The following is a 15565-nucleotide window of genomic DNA, read 5'->3' on the forward strand; positions in this document are numbered from 1 at the left end:
CCATTGCTCCCAGACAATAAGAACTCCCTTTCCAATGTCCCTATGCCCCAGGAATCCTTTCCCACCAATCCCAGTATTCCTAGATACTCCCACTCCAGTGTTCCTGGAATCCTGGGATTCCCCCTCCAGCATTCCTAGAGCCCACCATGAACTATTGGTATTATCTGCTAGGCCATGCCAGGACTGTATGATCCCAGGACCACCTCCAATGCTGATGAGTCAGTTTCCCTGGTAATACTACTCGGCATAACATTCCCGTGCTTAAAAAAACTCTGATTCATCACGAGAAATGCCACGGAAGATCTGCTAATAATGTACTAAAAATCTTATATCCTCGTGCACTTCCTGACAACCTTTGCCACTACAAATTCCTATGTTCACATTTATAATAGAAATTGCCCGCATAAACTTGCCACGCTGTAACAACACCCTCCCATGAGTGGATACAATGTATCACTACTGGCAGGAGGGTGTAATTACAGTGTGACAAGTTTATACGGGCAGTTTCCATTATAAATGTAGACATAGGAATTATATAATGGAAATATATAAAAATAAAGACAGATTCTTTGACTTTAAAATGGGGATTGAACATCTGCGTACCCTGGTCCAACTAGCCACAGTCCTTTAACCCCAGTTCATCTGCACTTAATCTTGACTCCCTGGGGTAGATTCTAACTTTGTGCGATAGTATAAAATGGGTGATAGTGAATCGGCCGCCCGTTTTACATCTCTCCCATTGACTAAAATGGAAATAAAAATCGGGAGGGCTGCCGATTTGCTATCACCAGTTTTAGCACAAAGTCAAAATCTACCCTCCTCTGTTCAATGTCACGGAAGATCAGCTGGTAATATATTAAAAATCTTACACCTGCTTACTTCCTGTCAGCTTCTTCTATAATTGAAACTGCCTATGTAAACTTATCGCATCGTAACTCTACTGTGCACCCATAGTGGAAGCTTTCTGGAGGTCTAAACCACCAATTTATACCAAATACATACAAATTGTTTTGTTTTCAAGTACTGTAATAATGAAGATTGTTCTTTTTAAAACAAAAATAGCAAACAGGAACCAATAAACCATTTGAAGTTATTATTCAAATTAAACAGAAACAAATGTGACTATAAAGTATTTGCAAAGAGAAATGTAAGCAGGTAATACCTGGAAAGACAGATGTTCCTTACAGATATGATTCCATTCTACTTGGTGAAGGGCCAGAATATCAGAAGTTGCTCCTTAAAGGAAAACCCCATACTTTGAACAGTGGTCTGAGAGGTAATACAGAGCCAGCTAACTCTCACGTGACTGTACTTTAAATGCTAAAATGAAATTCAGATTTACTAGAATTAAATCAAACGTGCACTAAACAAGGGAATGGTAGTTTTAAACCATCTTTGTTTTGTTTTAAATCACACAGAAGATGCTCAATCCAGACAACTTCAAGACAAACTTCTACAACTAGAAGCAGAAATTGATCGATTCAGAGCAGAAAATACAGCATTAGCCAAACTAAAGGAGAAACAAGAGTTAGCCATGGAAAATCTCAGGTGAATCTTAAAGCTATGTTCTTGTTCTGTTTAGGAGTTCATGCGCTAATACATCTTAGTAAGCAGAAATGCGAATTTCATGCTACTGCATGCTTATTAAAGTGAAATGTCCAATGACACCAGCAGCCAAAAGCGTGGCTGATCAAGCACCGCTTTTCCCATTCTTTCTCCCCCTCTTTCCCCCAGCCAGTACCCAAGTTGTTCCCATAGTAGCACATGGGCCCGCCTCTGCCATTTAAATGAGGTGGTGCCCCCCCAACCACAGAAATCCTTCCAGGGTCAGGAATGGAGATCACCAGCGCCTGTTCCACACTCAGAGCGAGCCCATGTGGGTAAACAGGGATGGAATGCCAGGAAAAAGTGACAGTAGAATAATTGTTATACTGTGACAATTTCTATCTGGTGTAAGTGCTTTGCTGCCTTGCATTTCTGCAACCTTACTAATTGTGGATGCGCCTTGTTAGTATGTGTTCCTGTATTTGAAGGAGTTACACTGGTGGATGGCTGTATACTGACTGGCGAGCTGCAGGACTACAGAAGGTTCACTATCTGTATCTATGGCCAACTCTCATCGACCTGTATCAATGTCAGGGGTATTTAATACTGTAGTCACTGTAAGCTTAGTGCTTTCTGAGGTGGCACCCACAGTCACTTGTGAGGTTTACATGATGGTACGGAACTGCAGCTGATGTGTGTGCAAACTAACTGCACCTGTCCTACTCCATCAATACCACTGTGAAGAGTTCCTCCTTTCAATGTCCACAGATCTGAGTGACTGTAGACCAGTGAGCATCTTTAAGGCTTTGGAATCCATCCACCGTGGTTACCTGTAACTATTGTCTAAGTGAAGTGGAGCCCGCCATCACTGTACCTTGGAGATTTGATTCCGAAGCTTCCACAGCAGTAGTGTAAGCATGTGGCTTTGGTAGTTGAGTTCTTCACTGCAGATGGTGTTGGCATATGCTTAATGGTAGACAACTGTTATTTCAGTACATCATTCATGGGCAATGGCATATTTGGTTGTTGAACTCCTCCAAACTACTCAGGCCACCTCCCAATGTCATGGAGGCATATGACTCCTCATTACAGTCCTATTGCTGTAACAAGCCACCATTTCAAATCAAGCCCACTATGTCCCCATGCAACTCAATAGTATTTGTACCAGCTGATCTCTTATTAACTATCATGACTGTGCCGCAAGGATCGATGCTTGGGCCTCAGCTATTTACAATCTATATTAATGACTTAGATGAAGGGACCGAGTGTAATGTATCCAGGTTTGTTGATGATACAAAGCTAGGTGGGAAAGTAACTGTGAGGAGGACACAAAGAGTCTGCAAAGGGATATCGACAGGTTAAGTGAGTGGGCAAGAAGGTGGCAGATGGAATATAATGTGGGGGAATGTGAGGTTATTCACTTTGGTAGGAAGAATAGGAAAACAGAATATTTTTTAAATGGTGAGAAACTATTAAATGTTGGTGTTGAGAGAGACTTGGGTGTCCTCGTACAGGAAACACAAGAAGTTAGTATGCAGGTACAGCAAGCAATTAGGAAGGCAAATGGCATGTTGGCCTTTTTGCAAGGGGGTTGGAGTACAAGAGTAAGGAAGTCTTTCTACAGTTGTACAGGTAATTGGTGAGACCTCACCTGGAGTACTGTGTACAGTATTGGTCTCCTTATCTAAGGAAGGATATACTTGCCTTAGAGGTGGTGCAACAAAGGTTCACTAGATTAATTCCTGGGATGAGAGGGTTGTCCTATGAGAAGGGGTTGAGTAGAATGGGCCTGTACTTTCTGGAGTTTAGAAGAATGAGAGGTGATCTCATTGAAACATATAAGATTATGAGGGGGCTTGATAGAGTAGATGCTGAGAGTTTGTTTCCCCTGGCTAGTGAGTCTAGAACTAGGGGGCATTATCGCAGGATAGAGGTTGGCCATTTAAGACTGAAATGAGGAGGAATTTCTTCACGCAGAGAGTTGTGAATCTTTGGAATTCTCTACCCCAGAGGGCTGTGGATGCTGAGTCATTCAATATATTCAAGACTGAGATGGATAGATTTTGGGATTCTAGGGGAATCAAGAGATATGGGGATCGGGCGGGAAAGTGGAGTTGAAGTTCAAGATCAGCCATGATCTGATTGAATGGCGGAGCAGCCTCGAGAGGCCGTATGGCTTACTCCTGCTCCTATTTCTTATGTTCTTATGACTTACGCCCCTTTTTTTAACCAGTTCTTAGTTCCTCACCCTGTGCATCCTCATCCTTGCTGATATCAACATCTTCTGAGAGTGCTTATTTATGTTGTTCAAGTGGGGGAAATTATGGTTGGTTCTCAGGGGTTTTGTGTACTTGCAATGCAGCTGGTTGTTGACTCAGTTCTTTTTGCTCTATGAAGAGAGCAGATGGTACATTATGAATACATACGCAACATTACCCATTTGGCTACTGCATTGGTACTGCACATGCTACTATGTGTTTATGCATAATCAATATGTATGGACACTTTTATGGAGCATTTCATGCAAATCATAGAATATTTGATTATTATGAGCAATTTTACACTAGTATTCCCCTCCCCTGGGTAATGCTGCATGCCACTGTGGGTGTTAGCACCAGTCCTATCAATTCTTCCTGGTGCATAAATTGTGGGATATATTTTACTTGAAGTGCTTAATTTATTTGCCTGTTTTAGCACTGTACAGTGATTCTTGCTTCATGTAGATATCTTTATCTCATATCATACCTTTTACATTGCTTGTTTTATGTGTGTGGCTAGTAATTTGCTGTGGAAATCTCTAATTAAAAAGTAAAAATAAAAACTTCCAAACTATCCATAATCCTCAGAATATTAGCAATCTGGAGAGGGAGCTCTGCTGCATTCCTCATCTCAAATCAAACCGGCACAGGTAACAGGGAATATTTGGAAGCAAGTATTTTTGAAAGAAAATTATAATTGCAGATTTCAGGCTTGTTAAGAGGTTTTTAATCAGCTTGGCAGACAAGTGGTTACAAGACCCAATACATGGTCAATGGACTACTTACCATCTATTAAAGGAGTACTCCAGGAGTTTCTTCAATTAAATAAGCGGAATTCATTGTGGTAAGTTTTATTTTTTAGTCCCTCAATAGCCATCCCCATGGTATTTGTAGAGGTGAATTTCCGCTTAGTACACAGACAATGCTTTAAATGGGAGTAAAATATTTTGCCCTTTTATTATGCACATTCAGAAATGCAAGATTTTACTTTGTGTGCTTTGTGGAAGCTTGTGGAAGTGTATTGAAGCAATCTACGCCTGAGTGGGTAATCAGAGGCAACTGCAGTAATATTGCTCAACTAGCTAAACGGCCACTTTATCTGTATAAATAGTGCACTGTGTACAAATCCAGCTGTGGAGGGTGTAAATTCTGGATGACATGGAGGGGAAATGCAGTTGAAAACCCAGATTCTGTGATAATGACCTGTAAATGACATTTGATGGTATAAGGGCATGTCTAGGTGCTTTCTTGATCAGTATGTTTCCAGCCCAATGAGGAAGGAAGCAGTGCTAGATCTAGTTCTGGAGAATGAAGTGGAGCATGTTTCAGTGGGGGAGCATTTGGGGAACAGTGATCATAATATCATTAGGTTTAGAATAGTTATGGAAAAGGACAAGAAACAATCAAGTGTAAAATTACCTAACTGGAGGAGGTCTAATTTCAGTGAGTTAAAAAGGGATCTTGCATTTGATTGGAATCAAAAATTGGTAGGCAAAGCAGTAATTGAACTATGGGAGGCCTTCAAGGAGGAGATGGTTCGGGTACAGAGTAGACATGTTCCCACGAGGGGGAAAGGAAGGGTGTCCAAGGCTAGAGCTCCCTGGATGACGAAAGATATAGAGATTAAAATGAGACAGCAAAAGGAGGCTTATGACAAATGTAAGGTTCATAATACAGTAGAGAACCAAGCTGAATACAGAAAGTACAGAGGAGATCTATAAAAGGGAATAAGAGGGGCAAAGAGAGAGCATGAGAATAGATTAGCAGCTAACATAAAAGGAAACCCAGAAGTCTTTTATAAACATATAAAAAGTAAAAGGGTAGTCAAAGGAAGGGGCCAATTAGGAGGAGATCTTCTTGGGAAGGCAGAATGTTCAGCTGAGGTTTTGCATCGTTCTTCACTAGAGAAGTGGATGCTGCCAATATAGAAACATAGAAATAGGAGCAGGAGTAGGCCATTCGGTCCTTCGAGCTTGCTTCGCCATTCAATATGATTATGGCTGATCCTCTATCTCAATATCATATTCCCGCTCTCTCCCCATACCACCCCTTGATGCCTTTGTGTCTAGAAATCTATCTATCTCCTTCTTAAATATATTCAGTGACTTGCCCTCCACAGCCTTCTATGGTAGAGAATTCCACAGGTTCACCATCCTCTGAGTGAAGAAATTTCTCCTCATCTCAGTCCTAAATGTCCTACCCCGTACCCTGAGACTGTGACCCCTTGTTCTAGACCCCCCAGCCAGGGGAAACATCCTCCCTGCATCCAGTCTGTCTTGCCCTGTCAGAATTTTATACGTTTCAATGAGATCCCCTCTCATTCTTCTAAATTCTAGTGAATACATGCCTAGTCGACCCAATCTCTCCTCATACGACAGTCCTGCCATCCCAGGAATCAATCTGGTGAACCTTCATTGCACTCCCTCTATGGCAAGTATATCCTTTCTTAGGTAAGGAGACCAAACCTGCACACAATACTCCAGGCGTGGCGTCACCAAGGCCCTGTATAACTGCAGTAAGACATCCTTGCTCCTGTACTCAAATCCTCTTGCAATGAAGGCCAACATACCATTTGCCCTCCTAACTGCTTGCTGCACCTGCATGTTTGCTTTCAGTGACCTTTCAAGGACACCCAGGTCCCTTTGTACATCAACATTTCCCAATCTATCACCATTTAAATAATACTCTGCCTTTCTGTTTTTCCTTCCGAAGTGGATAACTTTACATTTATTCACATTATACTGCATCTGCCATGTATTTGCCCACTCACTCAACTTGTCTAAATCATCTTGAAGTGGATAACTTTACATTTATTCACATTATACTGCATCCTCCTCACAACTCACAATCCCACCTCATTATGTGTCGTCAGCAAACTTGGAAATATTACATTTGGTTCCCTCATCCAAATCATTGGTATATATTGTGAATAGCTGGGGCCCAAGCACGGATCCCTGCGGTACCCCAATAGTTACCGCCTGCCACCCCGAAAAAGACCCATTTATTCCTACTCTATGTTTCCTGTCTGTAAATCAATTTTCAATCCATGCCAGTATATTACCCCCAATCCCATTTGCTTTAATTTTGCACACTAACCTCTTATGTGGGACTTTATCAAAGGCCTTCTGAAAATCCAAATACACCACATCCACTGGTTCTCCCTTATCTATTCTACCAGTTACATCCTCAAAAAACTCCATGATTTCCTTTTCATAAATCCATGTTGACTTTGTCTAATCCTGTAGATATTTTCTAAGTGTCCTTTTATCAAATTCTTTATAATAGACTCTAGCATTTTCCCTACTACTGATGTTAGGCTAACCGGTCTGTAGTTCCCTGTTTTCCCTCTTCCTCCTTTTTTAAATAGTGGGGTTACATTTGCGACCCTTCAATCTGCAGGAACTGTTTCATAATCTATAGAATTTTGGAAGATGACAACCAATGCATCCACTATTTCCATGGCGACCTCTTTTCATACTCTGGCATGCAGATTATCAGGTGCTGGGGATTTATTGGCTTTCAGTCCCGTTAATTTCTCCAGCACTTTTTTTTACGATACTAATTTCCTTTAATTCCTCCTTCTCACTAGTCCCTTGGTTCCCTGGAATTTCTGGGAAGTTATTTTTGTCCTCTTCCGTGAAGACAGAACCAAAGTATTTGCTTAATTGCACTGCCATTTCCTTGTCCCCCATTATAAGTTCTCCCGTTTCCAACTAGGGGACCTACATTTGTCTTCACTAATCTTTTTCTTTTTACATACTTGTAGAAACTTTTACAGTCTGCTTTTATGTTCCATGCAAGTTTACTCTCATAATCTATTTTTCCCTCAGGCGTGCTATTTTTTCTGTCTACTTTATATGACTCCTCTTTGGATAGGAACATAGGAACATAGGAACAGGAGTAGGCCATTCAGCCCCTCGTGTCTGCTCCGCCATTTGATAAGATCATGGCTGATCTGTGATCTAGCTCCATATACCTGCCTTTGGCCCATATCCCTTAATACCTTTGGTTGCCAAAAAGCTATCTATCTCACATTTAAATTTAGCAATTGAGCTAGTATCAATTGCCGTTTGCGGAAGAGAGTTCCAAACTTCTGCAACCCTTTGTGTGTAGAAATGTTTTCTAATCTCGCTCCTGAAAGGTCTGGCTCTAATTTTTAGACTGTGTCTCCTACTCCTAAAATCCCCAACCAGCGGAAATAGTTTCTCTCTATCCACCCTATCTGTTCCCCTTAATATCTTATAAACTTCGATCAGATCACCCCTTAACCTTCTAAACTCAAGAGAATACAACCCCAATTTGTGTAATCTCTCCTTGTAACTTAACCCTTGAAGTCCGGGTATCATTCTAGTAAACCTATGCTGCACTCCCTCCAAGGCCAATATGTCCTTCCGAAGGTGCGGTGCCCAGAACTGCTCACAGTACTCCAGGTGCGGTCTAACCAGGGTTTTGTATAGCTGCAGCATAACTTCTGCCCCCTTGTACTCTAGTCCTCTAGATATAAAGGCCAGCATTCCATTTGCCTTCTTGATTATTTTCTGCACCTGTTCATGACACTTCAATGATCTATGTACCTGAACCCCTAAGTTCCTTTGGACATCCACAGTTTTTAACTTTTTACCATTTAGAAAGTACCCTGTTCTATCCTTTTTTGATCCAAGTGGATGACCTCACATTTGTCTACATTGAATTCCATTTGCCATAGTTTTGCCCATTCACCTAATCTATCAATATCGCTTTGTAATTTTATGTTTTCATCTACACTGCTTACAATGCCACCAATCTTTGTGTCATCGGCAAACTTAGATATGAGACTTTCTATGCCTTCACCTAAGTCGTTAATAAATATTGTGAATAATTGAGGCCCCAAGACAGATCCCTGCGGGACTCCACTAGTCACATCCTGCCAATGTGAGTACCTACCCATTATCCCTACTCTCTGTCGCCTTTCGCTCAGCCAACTTCCTAACCAAGTCCATACTTTTCCCTTGATTCCATGGGCTTCTATCTTAGCTAACAGTCTCTTATGTGGGACCTTATCAAATGCCTTCTGGAAGTCCATATAAATAACATCCATTGACATTCCCCAGTCCACTACTTTAGTCACCTCTTCAAAAATTCAGTCAGGTTTGTCAGGCACGACCTACCTTTCACAAATCCATCCTGGCTCTCTCTGATTAACTGAAAATTCTCGAGGTGTTCAGTCACCCTATCCTTAATTATAGACTCCAGCAATTTCCCCACAACAGATGTTAGGCTAACTGGTGTATAATTCCCCGGTTTCCCTCTCTCTCCTTTCATGTGCAATTTTCCAATCTAGAGGGACAGTTCCTGAATCTGGAGAACTTTGAAAGATTATAGTTAGGGCATCCGCAATGTGCTCACCTACTTCCTTTAAAATCCTGGGATGGAAACCATCTGGTCCTGGGGATTTGTCACTCTTTAGTGCTATTATTTTCTTCATTACTGTTGCTTTACTTATGTTAATTTTATCGAGTCCCTGTCCCCAATTCAGTGTTAGTTTTCATAGGATTTTCAGCATGCTATCCTCTTTTTCTACTGTAAATACTGACACCAAGTATTTGTTCAACATGTCCACCATTTCCCCATTGTCAATGACAATATCCCCACTTTCAGTTTTTAAGGGGCCAACACTGCTCCTGACCGCCCTCTTTTTCCTAATATAACTATAAAAGTTCTTCGTATTGGTTTTGATATCCCTTGCAAGTTTCTTTTCATACTCTCTTTTTGTAGCTCTTACTATCTGTTTTGTAACTCTTTGTTGAATTTGTAACTTTCCCATTCGCCAGGATCTGTGCCATTTTTTGCCTTTTTGTATGCCCTTTCCTTATGTCTTATACTGTCCCTTACCACTTTAGTTGTCCATGGCTGTTTTTTTTGGCAAGTAGAGTTCTTGCGCCTCAGGGATATAAACCAATTCTGTATCACGTTAAATGTTTCTTTAAACATCTCCCACTGATCATCAGTCATTTTACCCATTAACAGATTTGCCCAGTTTACTGCAGACAGTCTCTGTCTCATCCCATTGAAGTCAGTCTTGCCCAAGTCTAGAATCTTAGCAGCTGATTCACTTTTTGCCCTTTCAAACACTACATTGAACTTGATCATGTTATGATCACTATTGGATAGATGTTCACGCACAGTTAAGCCGTTAACTAAATCTGGTTCATTACTCATTACTAAATCTAGTATGGCTTGCCCCCTTGTTTCCTCTAGGACATACTGCTGTAGAAAACTATCCCGAACACACTCAAGAAATTCGCTACCTTTCTGACAGTGGCTAGTCTGCTTTTCCTAATCTGTGTGAAGGGTAAAGTCCCCCATTAAGACCACTATGCCTTTGTTACACGCTTGTCTAATCTCTGCATTTATATAATCTAGCACTTCAGAGCTGCTGCCAGGGCTCCTATAAACAACTCCCACTATAGTCTTAGATTCTTTCCTATTTCTCAATTCAACCCATAAGGTCTCTGTTGGCTGCTTACCTCTCATTATATCCCCCTTTATCATTGAAGTGATTTCATCTCTAATCACTAAGGCTACTCCTCCCTCTTTTCCATTTTCCCTATCTCTCCTGTAGACCTTATAACCCGGTATATTTAGTTCCCAATCCTGACCATCCTGCAGCCATGTCTCAGTAATAGCTATCGTGTCGTACCCTCCAATTTGAATTCGAACCTGTAGTTCATTTAATTTATTCCTTATACTCCGTGCATTTGTATATAGAACTCTTAGTTGGGCCACACACCCTAGCCTGACCTTCAGCTTTGATGCTGGCTTAATTGCCTTACGCCTTCTAGTTATTACTTTATCTGTCGTGTCTAAAGTACACTTTCTTTCCGCTGCTCTACGCTTTTCCCTTTCACTTGTTCTTGAACAACTGTTTGTACTATTTGTATTGTAAATTTCCCCTGGGTCATCCCCTCTCTTGCTGCTCTCAACTTTACTCCCTTCTGACTCCCCGCTCAGGTTCCCATCCCCCTGCCACTCTAGTTTAAACCTTCCCCAACAGCACTAGCAAACACCCCCGCGAGGACATTGGTCCTGTTCCTGCTCGGGTGTAACCCGTCCCGCTTGTACAGGTCCCACCTTCCCCAGAACCGGTCCCAATGTCCCAGGAATCTAAATCCCTCCCTCCTACACCATCCCTGCAGCCACGCATTCATCCGGTCTATTCTCTTGTTCCTATACTCATTAGCACGTGGCACCGGTAGTAATCCTGAGATCACTACCTTTGAAGTCCTGCTTTTTAATTTATCTCCTAACTCCTTAAATTCACCTTGCAGGACCTCATCCCTTTTTTTTACCCATGTCGTTGGTACCGATATGGACCATGACTACTGGCTGTTCACCCTCCCCCTCCAGAATGCCCTGCAGCTGCTCCGTGACATCCTTGACCCTAGCACCAGGGAGGCAACATGCCATCCTGGAGTCACGTTTGCGGCCGCAAAAACGCCTATCTGTTCCCCTTACAATTGAATCCCCTATCACTATAGCCCTGCCACTCTTCTTCCTCCCCTCCTGTGCAGCAGAGCCACCCGTGGTGCCCCGAACTTGGCTCTTGCTGCTTTCCCCTGATAAGCCATCTCCCCCAACAGTATCCAAAGCAGAATATCTGTTTGAGAGGGAGATGGCCCCAGGGGACTCCTGCTCTACCTGCCTAGTCCTTTTACTCTGCCTGGCGGTCACCCATTTCCTTTCTGCCTGCATAATCTTTACCTGCGGTGTGACCACCTCACTGAACGTGCTATCCACGATGATCTCAGCATCGCGGATGCTCCACAGTGAATCTACCCGCAGCTCCAGCTCCGAAATACGGTTAGCCAGTAGCTGCAGCTGGACACACTTCCTGCACACATGGTTGCCAGGGACACTGGTAGTGTCCATGACTTCCCACATAGTGCAGGAGGAGCATATCATGGGTGCGAGCTCTGCTGCCATGACTTGCCTTAGATTCTCAGACTCTCCTCCCGCTCTCGGTCTCTCCTTTTATACTGTGCTCACCTCTCGGACTCTCCTGCCTCACCTGTGGCGTCGCACAGTAGTTTTCTCTTGCTGCAGGTCTGCTGCTGCTTTTATTCCCCAATCTCAGTCTTCTGCTGCTCAGGTCCACTGCCGCTCTGCGGAAAAAGTTAGGAAAAGCAAGGCAAAGCAAAGCAGCACCTCCTTCCCCCACTTCACCGAACTCCCACACTTACCAAACTCTCAGCAGATCACTCTGTGTTGGCTGCACTCTAATACTGTCGTTAATTTCTTTTGTTGGCCATGGTTGGGCCGCTTTTTCTTTTGTGTTTTTGCCCCAGAAAGGAATGTATAACTGTTGCAATTGATGCGTTCATTCCTTAAATGTTAATCATTGCCTATCCACTGTCATTCCTTTTAATGAAGCTCCCCAATCTATCATAGCCAACTCACTCCTCATACCTTCGTAGTTTCCTTTGTTTAGATTTAGGACCCTAGTTTCGGATTGGACTACTTCACTTTCCATCTTTATGAAGAATTCTATCATGTTATGGTCACTCTTCCCTAAAGTACCCCGCACAACAAGATTATTAATTAACCCCTATAATTCTACATAGTAGTAAAGGAGGAGGTAGTAGCGATATTGGATAGGATAAAAATAGATAAAGAGGAGGTACTTAGAAGGCTGGCAGTACTCAAAATGGAAAAGTCACCAGGCCTAGATGGCATGCATCCTAGGTTACTGAGGGAATTGAGTGTAGAAATTGCAGAGGCTCTGGCCACAATCTTCCAAATCTCCTTCGATATGGGGGCGGTGCCAGAGGACTGGAGGATTGCAAATGTTACACACCTGTTAAAAAAGGGGAGAGGGATGAACCCGGCATTTACAGGCCAGTCAGCCTAAGGTCGGTGGTGAGAAAATTTTTAGAGACAATAATCCGGGAAAAAATTAATTGGCACTTGAAAAGTATAGGCTAATAAATTAAAGTCAGCACGGATTTGTTAAAGGAAAATCGTGTTTGATTAACTTAATTGAATTCTTTGATGAATGCATTCGAGATTGTGCAGAGGAGATTTACGAGGATGTTGCCAGGACTGGAGAATTTTAGCTATGGGGAAAGATTGGATCGGCTGGGGTTGTTTTCTTTGGAACAGAGAAGGCTGAGGGGTGATTTAATTGAGATGTATAAAATTATGAGGGGCCTAAATAGAGTGGACAGGAAAGACCTATTTCCCTTAGCACAGAGGCCAATAACCAGAGCGTTTAGATTTAAAGTAATTGGTAGAAGGATTAGAGGGGAGCTGAGGAAAACTTCTTTCACCCAGGGTGGGTAGGAGTCTGGAACCCCATCTGAAAGGGTGGCAGAGGCAGAAACCCTCACCTCATCACATTTAAAAAGTACTTGGATATGCACTTGAAGTGCCATAACCTACAAGGCTAGAGACCAAGTGCTGGAAAGTGGGATTAGGCTGGGTAGCTTTATTTCGACCAGCACAGACATGATGGGCTGAATGGCCTCCTTCTGTGCCGTACGTTTTCTATGTTTCTATCTTTCTACGAGAGAGTTGAGGAGGGTGATGCGGTTGGTGTTGTGTATATGGACTTTCAAAAGGAAATTGATAAAGTACCACATAATAGACTTGTTAGCAAAATTAAGGCCCATGGGATTAAAGGGATAGTGGCAGCGTGGATACAAAATTGGCTAAGGGACAGAAAGCAGGGAGTGGTGGTGAATGTTTTTTTTAGACTGGAGGTAAGTATACAGTGGTGTTCCCCAGGGGTCGGTATTAGCACCATTGCTCTTTTTGATAAATATTAATGACCTGGACTTGAGTGTACGGGGAAAATTTCAAAGTTTGCAGATGACACAAAACTCGGAAATGTACTAAACAATGTGGAGGATAATAATAGACTGCAGAAGGACATAGACAGGCTGGTGAAATGGGCAGACACATGGCAGATGAAATTTAATGCAGAGAAGTGTGAAGTGATGCATCTTGGTGGGAAGAATGAGGAGAGGCAATATAAACTAAATGGTACAATTCTAAAAGGGGGTGCAGGAACAGAGAGTCCTGGGGGAGCATGTACACAAATCTTTGCACGTGGGGTTGTTCTCCTTTAGAGTAGAGAAGGTTAAGAAGAGATTTGAAAGTGGTGTTCAAAATCATGATCGGTTTTGATAGAGTAAATAAGGAGAAACTGTTTCCAGCGGCAGAAGGGTTGATGACCGGAGGACACAGATTTAAGGCGATTGGCAAAAGAACCAGAGGCAACATGAAGGAAACATTTTTTTACACAGTGAGCTGTTATGATCTGGAATGCACTGCCTGAAAGCGTCGTGGAAGTAAATTCAATAGTACAGTGAAACCTGTAAATTGCGGACGCCTTCGGGACTGGCATCAGCTGTCTTTTTTTTGCAAAATGGTCATTGTATGTACTGTAAAAATTTTCCCAACGATCTTGAAGAACCAGCTGAGATTATGATCAGCACTTAATCAATTGCAACAATGCTAACAACCTCCAACAGTGCAGCACTCCCTCAGTACTGGAGTGTCAGCCTAGATCTTGTGCTCAAGTCCCTGAAGTGCGATTTGAACCCACAACCTACTGACTCAGAGGCAAGAGTGCTACCACTGAGGCATGGCTGACACCTTAGTAGTGTGTAGAACAGTAGGTAATTGTTGACCATTCGTTCACATTTGGTAATTTATGTATCTCAGTGTCAAATGTTGTACATATATTCTATAAATTGTCTGGGCAAGCTGTACACCTATCACAAAGAGGAGATGAGACCGAGAGCAAGACTGATCATTTGCCTTCGATGTCCAAATGGGTAAACTCAATCATCTCTTGATTATCTTTCAACACCAAGTGCATCAATTTGAGCTGTGTGGTAGAGCTAAGGAGATTTTTGCCAACACCTGCTTCATTATTACTACCCCTTAGCTCTTTAGCTCTTAGACAGAGAGGAAAATTACTACTCCTTAAACCTCTTAGTTGTAGCACACACTCCTAAAATTGTTCCTGGGAGTAAAATGTACATTAACGTACAAAATTAATAAATTTTCTTATTTTGATGTTAAGCAGCAATCAACAGGAAATGTATGAATTTATTAAGGATTCCCCTAATTCCCATGTTGCATTAATTTTTCCCATTCAAAGCTGGCATTGAACTACCAATGGAGCTGGTAAAATTCAAGTGGTGAGCAGAGCAAGAGATAGCTTAGGGATATTGTTCAAAAGTGGAGTTGTAGCATCTTGTATGCTGCACAAAATTGACATTGTAAGAAGCATGCATGTTGTTGATAATGAGCTGCAGCAAGGCTGGCCTCAGGAAGAGGATGAGGAGAACATGAACTTTTGTACCACACCAGTAATGTGACCAGTACCACAGGTGAGATAGGCATTGATCCCACTAGATCTCTGATAATGCCCACAATAAATTGGAGAACTTTTGGACAGTGGTGAGCAGAGCAAGAGTTAGCTTAGGGATATTGTTCAAAAGTGGAGTTGAGCTGAACTCTGTAGCATGGGAATCACATCAAGTCTCTCTTTGCTAGACATTAAGGAGGAGGAAGACCAAGAGACCACCATCCAGGGCATAGCAAATGGACTTTAAGGACTCAGTATTACCTGATGCTGTGTGAGTGCCACTGATTTGTCATCTATTGGAAATCAGTGAGGAACGGTGTGTGAGGAAGGTGGATCACAACAGGAACATGATTTCAGAGCTGCATCAGTTGCTAGAACCAGACCATGCAGCTACGGTGCAAATCCA

General features: G+C 42.4%; 1 protein-coding gene across 1 annotated transcript in view; it reads left to right on the top strand.

Moving 5' to 3' along the window:
* The window catches only part of si:ch211-140l13.3 (centromere protein J), a 147350-nt gene that overhangs the window by 80523 nt on the left and 51262 nt on the right, over positions 1 to 15565 (top strand). Inside the window, exon 8 of the mRNA XM_067989562.1 lies at positions 1419 to 1548. Coding sequence (XP_067845663.1) covers positions 1419 to 1548 — 130 coding nt within the window. The remainder of the gene's footprint in view (positions 1 to 1418; positions 1549 to 15565) is intronic.

The sequence above is a fragment of the Heptranchias perlo genome, chromosome 8 (genome assembly GCF_035084215.1).
Source record: "Heptranchias perlo isolate sHepPer1 chromosome 8, sHepPer1.hap1, whole genome shotgun sequence".
Classification (NCBI taxonomy): Eukaryota; Metazoa; Chordata; class Chondrichthyes; order Hexanchiformes; family Hexanchidae; genus Heptranchias; species Heptranchias perlo.